The 22,270-nt window shown below is 47.4% G+C and overlaps 1 protein-coding gene across 2 annotated transcripts in view; it reads right to left on the reverse strand.

The window, feature by feature from the left end:
- The window catches only part of slc5a1 (solute carrier family 5 member 1), a 136,695-nt gene that overhangs the window by 47,978 nt on the left and 66,447 nt on the right, over positions 1-22,270 (reverse strand). For both annotated transcript variants that reach the window (XM_068005511.1, XM_068005510.1), the window contains exon 6: positions 9,278-9,383. In XM_068005511.1, the coding sequence (XP_067861612.1) occupies positions 9,278-9,383 (106 nt within the window). The remainder of the gene's footprint in view (positions 1-9,277; positions 9,384-22,270) is intronic.

Below are 22,270 nucleotides of genomic sequence, written 5' to 3' on the forward strand. Positions count from 1 at the left end.
CACACACACACACAGTCGCACACACACACAGCCGCACACACACACAGAGCCACACACACACACACACAGGCACACACACACACAGCCGCACACTCACACACACCCGCTGAGCCACACACACACAGAGCCACACACACACAGCCGCACACACAGCCGCACACACACACAGAGCCACACACACACAGCCACACACACACACACACACACAGAGCCACACACACACAGAACCACACACTCACACACACTCAAAGCGACACACAGCCGCACACACACACAGAGCCACACACACACAGCCACACACACACACACACACAGAGCCACACACACACAGAACCACACACTCACACACACTCAAAGCTACACACAGCCGCACACACACACACAGAGCCACACACACACACACACACACAGAGCCATGCACACACAGACACAGAGCCACACACAGACATACACAAGTCTCCAGGGTTATGTTTTCATTGCTCCGATTCTCCCATTGATATAATAGGTCAAACTGTCCTCGAGTCAGGAGCGTCACTGCTCCCATGGTTACCAGCAGTGCTGATGCATCCTTACATTTCTCTCTCTTGTTAATTTTTCTTCCCTTCTCTCCTGAATCTCTTTATTCCTTGCTGAGAGATGGTGCCACCAGGGCCACTAGATATCCTCTAATACATCACTCAGGTCCTCGTTATTTTCGCGGGTCTTGACAGAGATGGCAGGCGAGGCTATTCAACCACGGGGAACTTCACAACGGAGCCCGAGCCTGTCCTCACCCGACTCCGCACACTTTCCCACAGGGATGGCTGGACCGCGATCAGGACTGGGAACTCTGGCCTAGGGCGCTGAGCTCCATTGTAACCTACTGCTGCACCTTAGGGCTGCACAATTCCGGGGCCATTAAGCTAAGATATTAACATAAATGTTTTTATAAATGAAAAGTATATAATATTCAGCAAAGCAAAGTGAACAGTTAAAGAAAACTAAGGCTGCTAAAAGATTATTGGAAAGGTTAGTGGATAACTGGCAGTAGCAATGAATCACAGAATCATAGAAAGTTACAGCACAGAAGGAGGCCATTCGGCCCATCGTGTCTGTGCCGGGAAAATGGGAAAAGCTTTTTTCTGCTATGTGAAGAGTCAGAGGACCATCGAAGACTGCATTGGGCCATTGAAAGATGCTCAAGGACTGGTCAGAAAGGATTGTCAGGGTACGGTGAAGATACGGAATGACTACTTTGCATCAATCTTTACTCTTGAAGACAATGCTCAACGGACAGCAGTAAGTGATACTGTTCACAGTAAAACTGTTAATATTGAGATAGATGAGGATATTGTCTTAGATAGATTGGGAACCTTAAAATAAATCGGGCTGCCAGCCCAGATGATATCCCCCCGAAGGTCCTTAAGGAAATGAGGCTGTGTGAGCCCCTAGTCTGTACCTTTAATAGCTCACTGGAGTCTGAGACTGTCCCCCAGGACTGGAAGGATGCCAATATAGTTCTAATTTTCAAAAAGGGTAATAAGGCAGAGCTGGGTAACTATAGGCCTATTAGCTTGACTTCAATAATCAATAATAATAGGTAAGATGCTCGAAGGTATCATTAGGGATGTTCTATATGACCACATAAATAGAGAAGGTCTTCTCAGAGACACCCAACACAGCTTCCATTAAAGAAGGTCGTGTCTTATGAATTTGATGGATTTTTTTGAAGACGTCATCAGCTTAGTGGATGAGGGTAGACACTATCTACCTGGACTTTCAGAAAGCTTTTGATACAGTGCCTCTCTTCTCTACAAGCTACAGTCTTGTGGAACTTGTGCTGGGGTGGATTGAGAATTGGCTGAATGCCTGTAGGCATAAAATTGGTTGTCAATGGATCTGTTTGGAGCCCGGTTACCAGTGTTGTCCCACAGGGATCGGTGTTAGGACTGCTGCTATTTACTATATTCATTAATGATTTGGATGTGGGTGTTGGGGGGAATGTTTGTGAACAATATCAAGATATGTGTGAGGACTGTAGAGGATACTCAACTATTGCAACATATCTTGGTGTCTTGGAAGAATGGGCCAGTGATTAGCAAATGAGGTTTAACTTAGGTAAGTGTGGTATTATGCACGTGGGCAGGTCAAATGCCGAATATACTTACACCCTACAGGGAACAGAATTAAACCAGTGGTGAAAGAAATAGATCTGGGTGTTTTAGTACATCAGTCTCTGAAGGTTCATGACCAATGCTGTAAAGCCATAGCTAAAGCAAACAGGGTTTTAGGGTGCATTCACAGGACAATTCATGAAAAAAGCAAAGCTTACTATTTTGTCCTTGTACATGACCTTGGTCAGGCCTCAGTTAGAATACCGTGTCCAGTTTTGTTCTCCCCACATGGTGGGTGATATTGAGGCTTTGGAAAGGGTGCAGAGGAGGGCCACTAGACTAATTTCCAGTTTAAAACACCTTAGTTACCCAGAGAGGCTCAAAAAGCTGGGTCTGTGTACTTTAGAAAATCATAGCCAATGGCCCAATTTTACCGAGGTTTCAAAAATAACGATGGGACCAGATTGTGTTTATGTAGAGCAATTATTTCAATTGGATGTATTAGGGAGGCCCAGGGGTCATTCTTACAAGTTATTTAAGGCCAGAATTTATCCCAGAGAATAGTGGACCTGTGAAACTGACTGTCGGCTCGTACGGTGGACGCTGATTCGTTGAATTCCTTCAAGCGAGAGCTGGGCCTGCTTGTGGTTGGGTCGGAGATCACCTTGTATAAGAGGTAGGTATCCTGTAATATAAAGCAGGGCCAATGTGATCTCCAGGACTAGGAGGCATCTCCACTGGGAGCGTATATCGGAAACTTGGAAACAACGCGGCTGATCCTGACTCATTGGGGTGGATTTTGATCGCCTTTGCCTGGCGTTAACGGGGTGGTAACGGCCTCAAAATGGAGTCACTAACCTCCCCCTCCACCCCCCTCCCCCCGTTAACACCGGCAAGGCAGCCGGCTCCATTCTGAAAGGGGCCTACCGCCAGGTATCCAAAGCGCCCGCCTGTTTCAGGCGTAGAGCCCCTTTAAATGTGGAAATCGGGGCCCTATAATATAAGTAGGTCCCCGATCGCCATTTTCGGTCGGAACCTGCGCAATGCACTTCCATGAGCGATGGAACCAAAGAGGCCCGGCAGAGGCTAGTGTCGAAACATTTGTGTGAGGACTCCCACCCTCCGCGATCAGGACCACTAACCTCCCCCACCCCCTCTCCCCCACAACTTACCTTGCTGACAGCCACCTGGCCAGATCTTGAGGTCTAAATCCTGACATCTGTGTCTTCCTCCACAACTGAACAGGTTGCACGTTTTTTTAAAAATTCCATCACCGGAACTAACTGCAAACTGGACGCAGTTTTGCCAACACATTCAAACCATGGCCGCTTATGGGAAACTCTCTCCCCCCAAAAGGCTGCGGATGTTGGGGGGCGATTGGAGCTTTCAAAACTGAGATCGACAGATTTTTGATAAGGGAAGAGTATGAAGGAGTACCAAGCCATTCACTCAGGTCGCAGCTGATCTGTATCTTAACTCCATTTTGAGTGCAGCTCCAACAACACTCAAGAAGCTCGACACCATCCAGGACAAAGCAACCGGCTTGATTGGCACCCCATCCGCCACCCTAAACATTCACTCCCTCCACCACCGGCGCACAGTGGCTGCAGTGTGTACCATCCACAGGATGCACTGCAGCAACTCGCCAAGGCTTCTTCGACAGACCCTCCCAAACCTGCAACCTCTACCACCTAGAAGGATAAGGGCAGCAGGAACATGGGAACAACACCATCTGCACGTTCCCCTCCAAGTCACACACCATCCCGACTTGGAAATATATCGCCGTTCCTTCATCGTCGCTGGGTCAAAATCCTGGAACTCCCTTCCTAACAGCACTGTCGGAGAACCTTCACCACACGGACTGCAGCGGTTCAAGAAGACGGCTCACCACCACCTTCTCAAGGGCAATTAGGGATGGGCAATAAATGCCGGCCTCGCCAGCGACGCCCACATCCCATGAACGAATTTTTAAAAAACTCAATTTTCGGGAAAATGGAGTTAAGATACAGATCAGCTGCGATCTGATTGGATGGCGGAACAGGCTCGATGGGCTGAATGGCCGACTCCTATTCCTAATGTTCCTATGTTCTTCCCGAACCTGAGAGAAAAGGAATTGGTTGCTGGAATGTCCCATTGTTTTCCTACCATGATTCAGTCTGGAGATCCACACCTGTCATACCTGCAATGGCACGAGGCGCACTGCGGGCTGTTCATCGGGTGCTGACCTCACGGACGGGACTCATTATACTGCCGTTAAAATGTCGGCTTCTGAGTAGATCGAAACAGTCACAAATCGCTTGTCCCTCTCCTGTTTCACTGAAGTAAGAGGAACCTTCATGGAGCCTGAGCGACTGACACACTCACCCATTCCCACTCATTCGGTGCACATTTTGATTTATAAATGTCACCCGTTTTTAATGTAATTCATTCCTAACGTATTCTTTATACTGCAGCAAACATCAGCCTCTCATTCCTAGCTAGGAAAATAGGAACGGAAGTAGGCCATTCAGCCCATCGAGCCTGTTCCGCCATTCGATTAGATCATGGCTGATCTGTATCTTAACTCCATCTACCCACTTTGGTTCTGTAACCCTTAATACCCTTCCTTAACAATCTCGGTTTTGAAATTTTCAATTGACCCCCAGCCCCAACAGCTTTTTGGGGGAGAGAGTTCCAGATTTCCACTCCCCTTTGTGTGAAGAAGTGCTTCCTGACATCACCCCTGAATGGCCTAGATCCAATTCCAAGGTTATCACAGAATCGTAGATTCAAATAGCACAGGAGGAGGCCATTCAGCCCATCATGCCTGTGCCGGCTCTTTGAACAAACTATCCAATTAGTCCCACTCCCCTGCTCTTTCCCCATAGCCCTGCAATTTTTTCCACTTCAAGTATTTATCCGATTCCCTTTTGAAAGTTATAACTGAATCTGCTTCCACCGCCCTTTCAGGCAGTGCATTCCAGATCAGAACAACTTGCAGCATAAAATATTTTTCCTCATCGCGCCTTTGGTTCTTTTGCCAATTACCTTAAATCTGTGCCCTCTGATTACTGACACATCTGCCACTGGAAATAGTTTCTCCTTATTTACTCTGTCAAAACCCTTCATGATTTTGAACACCTCTCAAATCTCTCCTTAACCTTCTCTGCTCTATGGAGAACAACCTCAGTTTCTCAAGTCTCTCCACATAAATGAAGTCTTTCATCCCTGGTACCATTCTAATAAATCCCCTCTGCACCCTCTCTAAGGCCTTGACATCCTTTCTGAAGTGCGGTGCCCAGAATTGAACACAATATTCCAGCTGAGGCCCAACCAGTGTTTTATAAAGGTTTAACATAACTTCCTTGCTTTTGTACTCTATGGGCCCGATATTAGGAGGGCAGTGGGTTTGCAGCGGGGGGTCGACTGGGCGCGTGGGTAATGCACCCAGTGAAATCGGGGTGCTCCGCACACAATCACAGGCTAATTGCAGCCACTTACCTTTGCTTCCGGGTTTTGCGCTGGTAAGCTGCGCAGCAGACGGACTGCTCATGCGCAGCAAGGTCTGTCAGCTGGAGGAGCTCTATTTAAAGGGGCCGTCCTCCACTGACTGATGCTGCAGAAAATAGGAAAAATTACAGCATGGAGCAGCCCAGGGAGAAGGCTGCTCCCAGGTTTAATGATGCCTCACTCCAGGTATTATTGGATGGGGTGAGGAGGAGGGGGAGGACAGAGATCATCCCCCCGGTGGGCGGGAGGAAGTGGCCTGCCTCTGCCATCAAGAAGGCCTGGCTCGAGGTGGCAGAGGGGGTCACCAGCACCACCAACATATCGCCCACCTGCATACAGTGCAGGAGGCGCTGCAATGACCTCAGTAGGTCAGCCAAAGTGAGTACACTTACTCATTCCCCTACACTCCGTCTGCCACATCACCACCCCCACCCCACATCTCCTTCTGCACTGCCAACACTACTCTATCACATCACCCCTCACACCCACTCAAAGCTCATCCTCATCCTACCTGCACCTACTCACCTCGCCAGTACTCATCCCGCCACTACCACTCAACCCCACCCTCATACAATCTCATGGCTCTATCTCATACTCACCCTCTCATGCATCTCTTTCACGGCCAGCCTCACTCAACCTGCCACTACCTGTGCTGCAGCCACAGGGCATGCATCACATATGTGCAGTAGGCAGCGTAAGGCAAACGTGTCGTGAGCATGAAGGGGATGCACAAGGGTGTTTGAGGGTTTGTCATGGTTTTTACTTATATTTAATTTCTGAGCAACTCACATTACATATTATATTGTCACCACTACTGCCATGTCTTCGCGAATCTTGTCTGGTTTGTGCAATAATGCCCTTTCCTGAGGATCACAATGAAGACCCACACCTGATACCACCCAGTGGGTGTAGGTGTATTTGCAGGGCTATTTTGTGCAGACGACTGAGAGACGTCGGCGATGTCTCCGGTTGCACCCTGGAAGGATGCGGAGGAGAAGTTGTTGAGGGCAGTGGTGGCTTTGACAGCGACAGGTAAGAAGATGGTGCTCGGGCCAGCCAGGAGCAGCTCGGCATGAAGGAGGCTGCAGATGTCCACGACTACATGTCGAGTGACTCTGAGCCTCCGTGTGCACTGCTGCTCAGAGAGGTCCAGGAAGCTGAGCCTCGGTCTGTGGACCCTGTGGTGAGGGTAGTGCCCTCTGCGACGCATCTCTCTCTGCCTTTGCCCTCCCTCCTGCTGTGCAGGTGGATGTGTCACAGCACTGTGTTGTGGAGCTCCACGTGTCAGAGGTGGACGGCGTGGCCAGCGAGGCTGGTGATGCTGTTCGCCCTCTGAGGAGGTCATGACTGCAGCTACGGCGGCCCCCATCCAGAAGATGTACATTTGAGGGGGTCCGCAAGGTAGGTACATGTGTCTGGACACCGGGGTGAGTGTGCAAGTTGGTGAATTTTATTGTTAGGAGGAGGGTGGTGGAGGCCAAACTTTGTCCAAAGTGACAGAGTGGCCTCCTGCAATGAGTGAGGGTCTTCCCCCCCCCCACCTGTCAAATGGACCTTTGCAGCTGCCACAGGCTGATGGCTGCAACACGTCCATTTGAACTGGGAGTGTATCCCCCAGTACGGGAAACAGTCCCAGTTGTTTGGAAAATCCCACCCCTCCTAAAATATCATGTTAATCAGGTCTGTAAACGACCTGAAGTACCTGTTTAAGTACTTTAAGTGGCACTCCGCTGGCTTTAATTGCTGGCGGGAGTCCCACATGCGGGGGCTGCGCGGCATGTCAGCGCGTCAGTGGGGAAACCCGTAAGTGGGCGGGTTGGAGCCGGGCTCCGGACCCGCCCCGGGAATCCCCGATTTTTGCAGCCCCCCCGCCACGAACGCACCCGCTCGGGGGTGCGAAAATCGAGTCCCATGTCTCTGTTAATAAAGCCCAGGATCCCGTATGCCGTCTCAACTTGTCCTGCCACCTTCAAAGATTTGTGCACATACACCCCCAGGTGTCTCTGTTCCTGCACCTCCTTTAAAATTGTACCATTTAGTTTATATTTCCTTTCATCATTCTTCCTACCAAAATGTATCACTTCACACTTCTCTACATTAAATTTCATTTGCTGTGTGTCTGCCTATTTCACCAGTCTGTCTATGTCCTCCTGAAGTCTGTTACTATCCTCCACATTGTTTACTACATTCCAAAGTTTTGTGTCATCTTCAAACTTTGAAATTATACCCTGTATACTCAACTCCTGGGGAACACCACTATATACTTCCCTCTAGTCTGAAAAACTACCGTTCACCACTACTCTCTGCTTTCTGTCCCTTAGTCAATTTTGTATCCACGCTGCTACTGTCCCTTTAATCCCATGGGCTTCAATTTTTCTAACAAGTCTATTATGTGGCACTTTATCAAATGCCTTTTGAAAGTCCATATACACAACATCAACCACACTACCCTCATCAACCCTCTCTGTTACTTCATCAAAGAACTTAATCAAGTTAGTCAAACATGATTTGCCTTTAACAAATCCATGCTGGGTTTCATTTATTAACCCATATTTTTCCAAGTGCCAATTCATTTTGTCCCGGATTAATGCCCCTAAAAGTTTATCCACCACTGACGTCAGACTGACTGGCCAGGTTTATCCCTCTCCCCTTTTTTGAACATGGGTGTAACATTTGCAATCCTCCAGTCCTCTGGCACCACTCCCATATCTAAGGAGGATTGGAAGATTGTGGCCAGAGCCTCCGCAATTTCCACCCTTACTCCCCTCAGCAACCTAGGATACATCCCATCCGGACCAGGTGACTTTTCTACTTTGAGTGCTGCCAACCTTTTAAGTACCTCCTCTTTCTCTATTTTTATTCTATCTAATTTCTCTACCACCTCCTCCTTTACTGTGACATTCTCTTCTTTAGTGAAGACAGTTGCAAAGTATTCATTTAGCACCTCAGCCATGTCCTCTGCTTCCACGAGAAGATCTCCTTTTGGTCCCTAATCGGCCCCATCCTTCCTCTGACTAGCCTTTTATGCCCCCTTTTTCTGGATTCCCCCACCAGAGGAAATAGTTCCTCCCCATTTATCTTTTCAACCCTTCTAATCATCCCAAACACCTCAATTACCTCACCCCTTAATCTTCTATACTCAAGGGAATACAAGCCTAGTCTATGCAACCTGTCCTCATAATGTAACTCCTTTAGTTTAGGTATCATTCTGCTAATCTGCGCTGCACCCCCTCCAAGGCCAATAGATCCTTCCTGAGGTGAGGTGCCCAGAACTGAACACAGTAGTTAGGTGTGGAGTAAGGACGGCAGTGGACTTACACAGTTAGCACACTGATTGTTCCCTTAGGTCAGCAAGCAAACGCTAACTCAAGTCACGCACCAAGGCATCGTTTACCAAAAGCAAGGTTGCCACTACTCCCCCCTCCCCCTTCCACTGTGTGCAATCTTCAGGACCTTGTATTATGCCACCATCATCGTGGCAGGTAAGTGCCTAAAAATAGGGACCCCCAGAAAAATCAGTGGGATGAGATCCCAGTGGTTACACCAGGATCATGCCCTTGCACTGGCTCTGCCTGGTTTTTAAACTGGCTTTAATGATTCTTGGCAACACCACACAGGGCAATCTTTGGGAGGCCAACAGTTGGAGAGTCGGCCTTTGCTGCCAAGCTCTGAGGGGAGAGAAGGGCTGGTCTTACCCGTCACGGTGTAGAGGGCAGTGATGGAAAGCAGAATCACCACAGCAACGTACAGGTTCAACCCCAGCGCCTCCCGGATAAATATGGCTCCTGAAAACATGTCAGCCTGCAAGAAAGAGGTAACAAAACCACGCTCAGTAAATATCATTTTTGTGTCTCTTTTTTCCTCGTGCCGATCTGAACTTGGACTTCATATGTCAAAACTGGCCACACAGACCGACCTGAACCGGACTGAGAGGTTGCACAAAGGGCAGTGGGCTCGGTGTTTGGGGCACTTCTCACAGGCCACATTGTCCTAAACTCAGCTCAGCGCCAACATTTCTAAACCACTCCCTGGGCTCAGTCTCAATAAAGGAGAGTTTTTAAAGGAGAATTATGGAGAATTCTATATAAAGGGAACTTGACAAGTTCCTGAGAGAACACATCCAGTTACAGGGGGTAAGTTGCGAGCTTACTGTGCCTGCGAGGAGTTATACCCTCGAGCTTTCCTCGATTGCCTTTGGAGGTCGGAGAGGAATTTCCCAAAGTTTTTACTGAATTGGACACAGTTTTTTGCCTATTCCTAGAGATTACAGGGTATAATTCCTGGGGATGTTCTCCCAGTGTCATTTCAGTGGAATTGGTATAAACAGCCATTTACGCCATTACTCCGGGATTTTCTCTGATCTTCCACCAAACATTAAGGCAGGAGATCCCTGGAATACAAAGGAGAGGAAGTTATGTTTCAGTTGTACAGAGCCTTGGTCAGACCCCATCTGGAGCACTGGGTTCAGTTCTGGGCACTGCACCTCAGAAAAAATATATTGCCCTTGGAGAGGGTGTAGTGCAGATTGACAAGAATGGTATTGGGGCTCAAAGGGTTAAATTATGAGGACAGGTTGCATAGACTAGGCTTGTATTCTGTTGAGTATAGAAGATAATGGGGTGATCTGATCGAGGTGTTTAGAATGTTAAAAGGAATTGATAGGTTAGATACGGAGAAACCATTTCCTCTAGTGGGGAAATAAAGAACATAGGAACATAATCTTAAAATTAGAGCCAGGCCGTTCAGGAGTGAAATCAGGAAGCACTTTTTCACACAAAGATTAGTAAAAATTTGAAATTCTTGCCCCCAAAAGGCTGAGGATGGTGGGACAATTGGAGCTTTCAAGACTGAGATAGATAGATTTTTATTAGGTAAGGGTATCAAGGGATATGGAGCAAAGGCGGGTAAATGGAGTTGATGTACAGATCAGGACAGTGTCCTCGGCCCAACCATCTTCAGCTGCTTCATCAATGACATTCCCTCCATCATAAGGTCAGAAATGGGGATGTTCGCTGATGATTGCACAGTGTTCAGTTCCATTCGCAACCCCTTAAATAATGAAGCAGTCCGAGCCCGCATGCAGCAAGACCTGGACAACATCCAGGCTTGGGCTCATAAGTGGTAAGTAACTTTCGCGCCAGACAAGTGCCAGGCAATGACCATCTCCAACAAGAGAGCATCTAACCACCTCCCCTTGACATTCAACGGCATTACCATCGCCGAATCCCCCATCATCAACATCCTGGGGGTCACCATTGACCAGAAACGTAACTGGACCAGCCATATAAATAGTGTGGCTACAAGAGCAGGTCAGAGGCTGGGTATTCTGCGGCGAGTGACCCACCTCCTGACTCCCCAAAGCCTTTCCACCATCTACAAGGCACAAGTCAGGAGTGTGATGGAATACTCTCCACTTGCTTGGATGAATGCAGCTCCAACAACACTCAAGAAGCTCGACACCATCCAGGACAAAGCAGCCCACTTGATTGGCACCCCATCCACCACCCTAAACATTCACTCCCTTCACCACCGGCGCACAGTGGCTGCAGTGTGTACCATGCACAGGATGCACTGCAGCAACTCACCAAGGCTTCTTCGACAGCACCTCCCAAACCCGCGAGCTCTACCACCTAGAAGGACAACAGCAGCAGGCACATGGAACAACACCACCTGCACGTTCCCCTCCAAGTCACACACCATCCCGACTTGGAAATATATCGCCGTTCCTTCATCGTCGCTGGGTCAAAATCCTGGAACTCCCTTCCTAACAGCACTGTGGGAGAACCTTCACCACACGGACTGCAGCGGTTCAAGAAGACGGCTCACCACCACCTTCTCAAGGGCAATTAGGGATGGGCAATAAATGCCGGCCTCGCCAGCGTCGCCCACATCCCATGAACAAATATAAAAAAGGCATGATCTAATTGAATGGTGGAACAGGCTCAAGGGGCTGAATAACCTCCTCCTGTTCCTAATGTTACTATGTTAGAAATTCTAGGTGTACGTGTTTAGGGATGATTAGAATGGATTCTATAGTTATCAGGAGGTACATGAGGTACTGGAATTCGTTCTACTGGAGAAGAGAAGGCGAAGAGGAGGTTTCATAGAGGCTTTTAAAATCATGAAAGGTGTTGATGGAGTGAATAGAAAAGATCTATTTCTTCTAGGTGGGGAGTCAGTGATGAGGGGTCAACAATTTAAAACTGTCATTAAGTTAGTCAGGACATAATACAGGAGAAATTTCTTTATGCAGAGAGTCATTGGAGAATTGAATGCCTTGTCGCAGGGAATAGATGAGGCAGTAACCATTGCATCTTTTAAGGATAGTGGGGAGTTAAAGATCTGAAGCAGAGGAAGATACATGGCTATGAGGAGAGAGCGGGACAGTGGGATTAGTCTTGGACTGTTCTAGCAAAGAGCCAAAATAGAGACGATGGGCCGAATGGTCTCCTTCTGTGCTGTTTGGTTCTATGTGTGAATGGTGCGCTGTTACCTGGATACAGTGGGTTTGATAGACTTATTGGTCTGTTTACACAGTTTCCCCAGGATTTCTACAGATCTTCTGCTGAGTTCCAGTGGACGATCAGGAAGTTCAATCCCTGTATGATCGGGTCACACAGACTGGAGTGAACATGTTGGAGTGACTCGGGAATCCCTTTCATGTATCATTGGTGCTGTATGTTCAGGCTCCCCCTCCACCCTCTGAAATGGTGTATGTAGGGCTACTGGAGAATTGGCACTCCATTAGAGACGTCACTCGTCGAGGTGGGAAGCATGCCTGGTGCAGGGGTGGAGGAAGGGTCACTGCCAAGGTCGGAACTAAGGTGCATCGTTGAAGCCGAGCGGAAAGAGCTTCAGAGGGAGTTAGAAAAACATTCAATCTTCAGCTTTGAAAGGAGATGAATGTGAGGGAACCCTTGTAGAGGGATGTAAGATACTGAGTGGAATGGGAAAGGTTAATTCTAAGCATTATTTTAAGTTAAACCATGACTGCAGGACAAAGGGACATTAGCAAAGGGAAAATTCAGGCCTGATGACTTAATACCACTTCAAACAAAGAGTGAAACCCGGAATAAACTCGAGGGGAGGCAGAGGCTGGAATCATACAGAGGCAGTTAGACAGTTCGATGGGGGATAGAAGGATGAAGTGGATGGGCCAAATGGCCTCCCACATTTGTACATATCTTTGGGAATGTTGCTCTGCAGTTGGCTGTACTAAACCTAACCTGGGAGTGCTCAATGCTGGTACTGGGTGTCTGAAATAGGAAAGTGTTTCATTCCCCAGGACCAACATCCCTCACCTTCAAATAAAGTCAGCCCGGGGGATGGGGGTGAGGGTTAAAGAATATTGACCTGATGCAACCTCATCCTTAAAGTATTTACCCCACTGGGGTACAGTAGCATAGTGGTTATGTTACTGGATTAGTAATCCAGAGGCCTGGAGTAATAATCCAGAATCATAAGTTCAAATCCTGCCATGGCAGCTGGGGAATTTAAATTCAATTAATTAAATAAAATCGGGAATAAAAAAAATGAGCACCATAGTGGCCATGAAACTACTGGATTGTTGTAAAAGCCCATCGGGTTCACTAATGGGGAAGGAAACCTGCTGTCCTTACCCGGTCTGGCTTGTGTGTGACTCCAGAAATGTGGTTGATTCTTAATTGCCCTCTGACTTGACCGAGCAAGTCACTCAGTTGTTCAATCTCGCTACAAAATGTCATAATAAGAATAAAACTGGATGGACCACCAGGCACTGGACATAACAAAGGCAAACCAAGCAAAGTCCTCCTCACTAACATCTGGGGACTTGTGCTAAAATTGGGAGAGCTGTCCCACAGACTAGTCAAGCAATCGCCATACTCACAGAATCATACCTTACAGCCAATGTCCCAGACTCTTCCATCACCATCCCTGGGTATGTCCTGTCCCACCGGCAGTACTAGACCCACCAGAGGTGGCGGTACAGTGATATACAGTCAGGAGGGAATGGCCCTGGGAGTCCTCAACATTGACTCTGGATCTCATGGCATCAGGTCAAACATGGGCAAGGAAACCTCCTGCTGATTACCACCTACCGCCCTCCCTCAGCTGATGAATCAGTCCTCCTCCATGTTGAACACCACTTGGAGGAAACATTGAGGGTAGCAAAGGCACAGAATGTACTATGGGTGGGGGTTTCAATGTCCGTCACCAAGAGTGGCTCGGTAGCACCACTGCTGGCTGAGTTCTAAAGGACATAGCTGCTCGACTGGGCCTGTGGCAGGTGGTGAGCGAAGCAACACAAGGGGAAAAACCTACTTGACCTCGTCCTCACCAATCTACCTGTCGCAGATGCAGCTGTCCATGACGGTATTAGTAGGAGTGACCACCGCACAGTCCTCGTGGAGACGAAGTCCCGTCTTTGCACTGAGGACACCATCCAACGTGTTGTGTGGCACTATCACCGTGCTAAATGGGATAGATTCAGTACAGATCTAGCAGCTCAAAACTGGGCATCCATGAGGCGCTGTGGGCCATCAGCAGCAGCAGAATTGTATTCCAGCACAACCTGTAACCTCATAGCCCGGCATATTCCTCACTCTACCATTACCAACAAGCCAGGAGATCAACCCTGGCTCAATGAGGAGTGTAGAAGAGCAGCACCAGGCGTACCTAAAAATGAGGTGCCAACCTGGTGAAGCTACAACTCAGGACTACATGCATGCTAAACAGCGGAAGCAACATGCTATAAGACAAAGCTAAGCGATTCTACAACCAATGGATCAGATCAAAGCTCTGCAGTCCTGCCACACCCAGTCGTGAATGATGGTGGACAATTAAACAACTAACTGGAGGAGGCGGCTCTGTAAACATCCCCATCCTCAATGATCGCAGAGTCCAGCACATGAGTGCAAAAAACAAGGCTGAAGTGTTTGCAACTATCTTTAGTCAGAAGTGCCAAGTGGATGATCCATCTCTGCCTCCTCCCGATATCCCCACCATCACAGAAGCCAGTCTTCAGCCAATTCGATTCATTCAAGAAATGGCTGAGTGCACTGGATACAGCAAAGGCTATGGGCCCCGACAACATCCCAGCTGTAGTGCTGAAGACTTGTGCCCCAGAACGAGCTGCGCCTCTAGCCAAGCTGTTCCAGTACAGCTACAACACTGGCATCTACCTGACAATGTGAAAAATTGCCCAGGTATGTCCTGTCCACAAAAAGCAGGACAAATCCAATCCGGCCAATTACCGCCCCATCAGTCTACTCTCAATCATCAGCAAAGTGATGGAAGGTGTCGTCGACAGTGCTATCAAGCGGCACTTACTCACCAATAACCTGCTCACCGATGCTCAGTTTGGGTTCTGCCAAGACCACTCGGCTCCAGACCTCTTTACAGCCTTGGTCCAAACATGGACAAAAGAGCTGAATTCCAGAGGTGAGGTGAGAGTGACTGCCCTTGATATCAAGGCAGCATTTGACCGAGTGTGGCACCAAGGAGCCCTAGTAAAATTTAAGTCAATGGGATTCAGGGGGAAAACTCTCCAGTGGCTGGAGTCATACCTAGCACAAAGGAAGATGGTAGTGGTTGTTGGAGGCCAATCATCTCAGCCCCAGGACATTGCTGCAGGAATTCCTCAGGGCAGTGTCCTAGGCCCAACCATCTTCAACTGCTTCATCAATGACCTTCCCTCCATCATAAGGTCAGAAATGGGGATGTTCGCTGATGATTGCACAGTGTTCAGTTCCATTCGCAACCCTTCAGATAATGAGCCCGCATGCAGCAAGACCTGGACAACATCCAGGCTTGGGCTGATAAGTGGCAAGTAACATTCGCGCCAGACAAGTGCCAAGCAATGACCATCTCCAACAAGAGAGAGTCTAACCACCTCCCCTTGACACTCAACAGCATTACCATCGTTGAATCCTCCACCATCAACAGCCTGGGGGTCACCATTGACCAGAAACTTAACTGGACCAGCCATATAAATACTGTGGCTACAAGAGCAGGTCAGAAGCTGGGTATTCTGCGGCGAGTGACTCACCATCCTGACTTGGAACTATATCGCCGTTCCTTCATCATCGCTGGGTCAAAATCCTGGAACTCCCTACCTAACAGCACTGTGGGAGAACCTTCACCACACGGACTGCAGCGGTTCAAAAAGGCGGCTCACCACCACCTTCTCAAGGGCAATTAGGGATGGGCAATAAATGCCGGCCTCGCCAGCGATGTCCACATCCCATGAACGAATAACAAAAAAACTGATGTATAAACCATTCTGTGGTATTCCCCATCTGAGATAATTGATTCTGAGACAGTATCTGAATATCATAGTGGAATGTAATCATTGATTACACCCAGGCAGTACTGCGGAAGAATGAAGTGGCCTCTGAATTCTTGTTTATGAAGGTTTATGTTATTAAATTAAATGGAACAATCCATCTCAACAAATTAAGTATTATTATACGTGTCAGCAAGAGTGAAGACAATAAAGATATGTGAAAGCAGTTACACGGGTCAACCTTCAGGCTATGCCACCACTGATTCTGTTTGTTATATATTCTAGGCACACATAGACTTGAGACCTGTGTATAAGGGCAGTCTTCAAAGTCTCACAAATATCTAACAACGGGAAAGGAGTACGCCCCAGTTATCAGAGATTTTGAAGATATTGACAACAACAACTTGCATTTATAGAGCGCCTCTATAGAATCATAGAATGATACAGCAGAGAAGTGGGCCATTCAGCCCATCATGCCTGTGCCAGCTCTTTGAAAGAGCTATCCAATAGTCCCACTCCCCCGCCCTTTCCCCATCACCCTCCAAATTTTTCCCCTTCAAATATTTATCCAATTCTCTTCTGAAAGTTACTATTGAATCTGCTCCCACCGTCCTTTCAGGCAGTGCATTCCAGATCAGAACAACTCGCTGCATTAAAAAAAATTCTCCTCCTCTGGTTCTTTTGCCAATTACCTTAAATCTGTGTCCTCTGGTTACTGACCCTTCTGCCAATGGAAACAGTTTCTGCTTATTTACTTAAACGTTACAAGGCGCTTCACGGAAGCATGATCAGACCAAATGTGACACCAAGCCAAATAAGGATATATTAGAGCAGGTGACCAAAAGCTTGGTCAAAGATGTTGGTTTTATGGAACGTCATAAAATAGGAGAGGTGGAGATGCAGAGAGGTTTTGGGTGGAAATTCCAGAGTTTAGGGCCTAGACAGCTGAAGGCACGGCCGCCAATGGTGGGGCGAAGGAAATCGAGGATGCATAAGAGGCCAAAGTACGAGAAACACGGAGTTCTCGGAGGGTTGTAGGGCTGGAGGAGGTTACAGAGATCGGGAGGGGCAAGGCCATGGAGGGATTTGAATACAAGGTTCAGAATTTTAAATTTAGTAATGTTTATACAAACAAGTCTATGAATTTCTTGAGCGCGAGAGAGCGGACCTGAGCGCGAGAGAGCGGACCTGAGCGCCAGAGAATGGATCTGAGCGCCAGAGAATGGATCTGAGCGCGAGAGAGTGGACCTGAGCGCGAGAGAGCGGATCTGAGCGCGAGAGAGCGGATCTGAGCGCCAGAGAGTGGATCTGAGCGCGAGAGAGTGGACCTGAGCGCGAGAGAGCGGATCTGAGCGCGAGAGAGCGGATCTGAGCGCGAGAGAGCGGATCTGAGCGCGAGAGAGCGGATCTGAGCGCCAGAGAGTGGATCTGAGCGCGAGAGAGTGGACCTGAGCGCGAGAGAGCGGATCTGAGCGCCAGAGAATGGATCTGAGCGCCAGAGAGTGGATCTGAGCGCCAGAGAGTGGATCTGAGCGCCAGAGAATGGATCTGAGCGCGAGAGAGCGGATCTGAGCACGAGAGAGTGGACCTGAGCGCCAGAGAGCGGATCTGAGCGCGAGAGAGCGGACCTGAGCGCGAGAGAACGGACCCTGAGCGCCAGAGAGCGGACCTGAGCGCCAGAGAGCGGATCTGAGCGCGAGAGAGCGGACCTGAGCGCGAGAGAGCGGACCTGAGCGCGAGAGAACGGACCTGAATGCGAGAGAGCGGACCTGAACGCCAGAGAGCGGACCTGAGCGCGAGAGAACGGACCTGAATGCGAGAGAGCGGACCTGAACGCCAGAGAGCGGACCTGAGCGCGAGAGAACGGACCTGAACGGGAGAGAGCGGACCTGAACGGGAGAGAGCGGACCTGAACGGGAGAGAGCGGACCTGAACGGAAGAGAGCGGACTTGAGCGCGAGAGAACGGACCTGAACGGGAGAGAGCGGACCTGAACGGGAGAGAGCGGACCTGAACGGGAGAGAGCGGACCTGAACGGGAGAGAGCGGACCTGAACGGGAGAGAGCGGACCTGAACGGGAGAGAGCGGACCTGAACGGGAGAGAGCGGACCTGAGCGCGAGAGAACGGACCTGAACGGGAGAGAGCGGACCTGAACGGGAGAGAGCGGACCTGAGCGCGAGGCCCAGGAACCACTCCCAATGAAACGGTGAAATCAAAAACAAAAAAAAAAGCAAAAAAATAATCAAGGAGTAACATCACAGGAAAGTAGGTCGGTGATTGATTGTGAGTTAACCGTTTTTTTTTGCTTGGGCAGTGGTTTAAACTAAGAGCTGAGAAACTATAACTTGCTATTACTTTATTAAATTAATAACTTAAACTAGATAAACTAAATAGTTAATAAAACTAAAAATAATCGAGTGAATAAAAACTTTAACTAATTAAATATATAAATCAAGGTTGGATAGAGATGGCAGTGCAGGTGGTGTGCTGTAACTGCAGCATGTGGGAGTTTGTGGAGAGCAGTGTGATCCCAGGCAACCACATCTGCGGTAAGTGTCTGCAACTCAAGGAATGTCGGCTCAGAGTTGTTGAGCTAGAGTCCGAGGTGCAGACATTACGATGTATCAGGGAGGGGAAGAGTTATCTGGACACTTTGATCCGGGAGGCAGTCATACCCCTTAGGTTAGTAGTTTAGATTTGTTCAATGGTCAGGGACAGGAGGGTGTGACTGCGAGTCAGGCAGGTATGGGGACCCAGGATGTATTGGTGGAGGAGCCTCAGCCTTTGACCTTGTCCAACAGGTACGAGGTACTTGCTTCCTGTGTGGATGAGAACAAAGATTGCAGGGCGGATGAGCAATTTGATCACGGCACCGTGATACGAGAGGCCATTCAAATGGGAGGAGTAAAAAGGAATGTAGTAGTGTTAGGGGATAGTATAGTCAGGGGGATAGACACTGTTCTCTTCAGCCAGGGTTACGGACATCTCCTCAGGGCTGGAGAAGAACTTGGAGCATGAGGGGGAGGATCCAGTTGTCGTGGTCCACAACGTAGAACTAGGAATGAGGTTCTGCTGAGGGAGTTTGAGGAGCTAGGGTCCAAATTAAAATCAGAACCTCAAAAGGTGATAATCTCTGGATTACTACCTGAGCCACGTGTAAATCGGCATAGGGACAAACAGATCAGACAGTTAAATGTGTGGCTCAAAGAGTAGTGTGGGAGGGAGGGATTTCGATTCATGGGGCACTGGCACCAGTACTGGGGAAAGAGGGAGCTGTTCCACTGGGATGGACTCCACTTAAACTGGGCTGGGACCAGTGTCCTGGCAAATCGAATAACTAGGGCGGTATATAGGGCTTTAAACTAAAAAGTGTGGGGGAGGGTATGGGTGAGGGTAAATTTATAAATCTGAAGAGAAAAGTCCAGGCTGTAGAGCAGAGTAGCGATTTAGGTAAAGATAAGCAGAGTGTGTCTGGAAGGGACAGAGAGTTTAACAGTAATAGTGCATCAGTGAATAAGGTCAAATCAGGGAAAAATAGTAAAATGTTAAAATTAAAGGTGGTTTATCTGAATGCACGAAGCATTCATAACAAGATTAACAAATTAATGGCACAAATAGAGATAAATGGATTGGATGGGATGATCTAGTAGCCATTACTGAGACGTGGTTGCAGAGTGACCAAGGTTGGGAACTAAAAATTCCAGGGTACTTGACTTTTCGAAAAGACAGACAAAATGGAAAAGGAGGGGGGTGTAGCCCTGATAATAAAGGATGAGATAAGGACAGTGGTGAGAAAGGATCTTGGCTCAGAAGATGAGGAAGTAGAATCAGTATAGGTGGAGATAAGAAATAACAAGGGGCAGAAAACAATGGTGGGAGTAGTTTACAGGCCCCCTAACAATAGTTATACCGTTGGACAGAATATTAATCAAGAAATTAGTGGAGCTTGTAACCTAGGTAATGCAATAATTGTGAGGGACTTTAATCTTCATATAGACTGGACAAATCAAATTGGCAAAAGTAGTTTGGAGGACAAGTTCATGGAATGCATTCGAGACAGTTTCCTAAAACCATACGTCGTGGAACCAACCAGGGAACAGGCTATTTTAAATCTTGTCTTGTGTAATGAGTCAGGGTTAATTAGTAATTGCTTAGTAAGGGATCCTCTGGGGAAGAGCGATCATAATATGATAGAATTTCATATTGATTTCGAGAGTGACGTACTTAAGTACGAAACTAGAGACTTAAACTTAAACAAAGCCAATTATATTGGTATGAGGAACGAGTTGGCTACGGCTGATTGGAAAATTAGATTAAAAGATATGATGGTAAATAAGCAATGGTGAACATTTAAAGAAATAATTCATAATTCTCAACCAATATGCATTCCCTTGAGGAATAAAAACTCCACAGGAAAAGTGATCTATCCGTGGCTAACTAAAGAAGTTAAGGATAGTATTAGATTAAAAAAAGAGGTTTATAATGTTGCCAAGAAGAGTAGTAAGCCTGAGAATTGGAAGAATTTTAGAAACCAGCAAAGGATGACCAAAAAATTGATAAAGAGAGAGAAAACAGGATATGAGAGTAAACTAGTAAGAACTATAAAAACAGAATGCAAGAGCTTCTAAAAGTATGCAAAAAGAGATTAGCGAAAGTAAACATGGGTCCCTTAGAGGCAGAGACAGGAGAAATGATAATGGGGAATAGGAAATGGAAGAGAAGAATTCACAGTAGAAGACACAAAAAAAATACCAGAAATAGTGGGTAATGAGCGTGAGGAACATAAAGTAATTAATATCAGTAAAGAAAAAGTACCGGAAAAATTAATGGGACTAAAAGCCAATAAATCCCTAAGGCCTGAAGACCTACATCCTAGGGTTCTAAAAGTGGATGCATTGGTTGTGATCTTCCAAAATTCCCTAGATTCTAAAATGATCCCAGTGAATTGGAAGGTAGCAAATATAACCCTGCTATTCAAGAAAGGAGGGAGAGAGAAAACAGGGAACTACAGGCCAGTTAGCCTGACATCAGTCGTCGGGAAAATGCTGGAATCTATTATTAAGGACGTGGTAACGGGGCACTTAGAAAATCATAATATGATTAGGCAGAGTCAACATGGTTTTATGAAAGGGAAATCGTGTTTGACAAATCTACTGGAGCTTTTTGAGTGTGTAACTAGCAGGGGTAGATAAGGGGGGACCAGTGGATGTAGTATATTTGGATTTTCAAAAGACATTCGATAAAGTGTCACACAAGAGGTTGTTACACAAGATAAGGGCTCATGGGGTTGGGGGTAATTTATTACCATGGATAGAGGATTGGTTAATGGACAGAAAACAGAGAGTAGGAATAAACAGGTCATTTTCAGGTTGGCAGGCAGTAACTAGTGGGGTGCCGCTAGGATCACTGCTTGGGCCTCAGCTATTTACAATCAATATTAATAAGAACATAAAAAACATAAGAAATAGAATCAGGAGTAGGCCATCCGGCATTCAACAAGATCATGGCTGATCTTCTACCTCATTTTCCTGCACTATCCCCATATCCCTTGATGCCTTTAATATCTAGAAATCTATTGATCTCTGTTTTGAATGTACTCAATAACTGAGCCTCCACAGCCCTCTGGGGTAGAGAATTCCAAAGATTCACCACCCTCTGAGTGAAGAAATTTCTCCTCAACTCAGTCCTAAATGGCTGACCCCTTATTCTGAGACTGTGACCCCTGGTTCTAGACCCCCCAGCCAGGGGAAACATCCTCCTATCGAGCCCTGTAAGAATGAAATCACTCTAAAGAATACAGGCCTAGTCTACACAATCTCTCCTCATACGACAATCCCGCCATCCCAGGAATCAGTCTGGTGAACCTTCATTGCACTCTCTCTATGGCAAGTATATCCTTTCTTAGGTAAGGAGACCAAAATTGTACTCAATACTCCAGGTGCGGTCTCACCAAGGCCCTATATAATTGCAGTAAGACATCTTTACTCCTGTACTCAAATCCTCTTGTAATAAAGGCCAACGTACCATTTGCCTTCCTAATTGCTTGCTACATCTGCATGTTAGCTTTCAGTGACTCATGTACAAGGACACCCAGGTCCCTTTGAATATCAACATTTCCCAATCTCTCACCATTTAAAAAATACTCTGCATTTCTGTTTTTCCTACCAAAGTGGATAACTTCACATTTTTCCACATTGTAGTCCATCTGCCATGTTCTTGCCCACTCACTTAGCCTGTCTATATCCCCTTGAAGCCTCTTAGCATCCTCCTCACAACTCACATTCCCACCTAGTTTTGTGTCATCAGCAAACTTGGAAATATTACATTTGGTCCCCTCATCCAAATCATTGATATAGATTGTCAATAGCTGGGGCCCAAGCACCGATCCCTGTGGTACCCCACTAGTCACACTCTGCCAACCTGA

This window comes from Heptranchias perlo, chromosome 25, assembly GCF_035084215.1.
Source record: "Heptranchias perlo isolate sHepPer1 chromosome 25, sHepPer1.hap1, whole genome shotgun sequence".
Taxonomy (NCBI): domain Eukaryota; kingdom Metazoa; phylum Chordata; class Chondrichthyes; order Hexanchiformes; family Hexanchidae; genus Heptranchias; species Heptranchias perlo.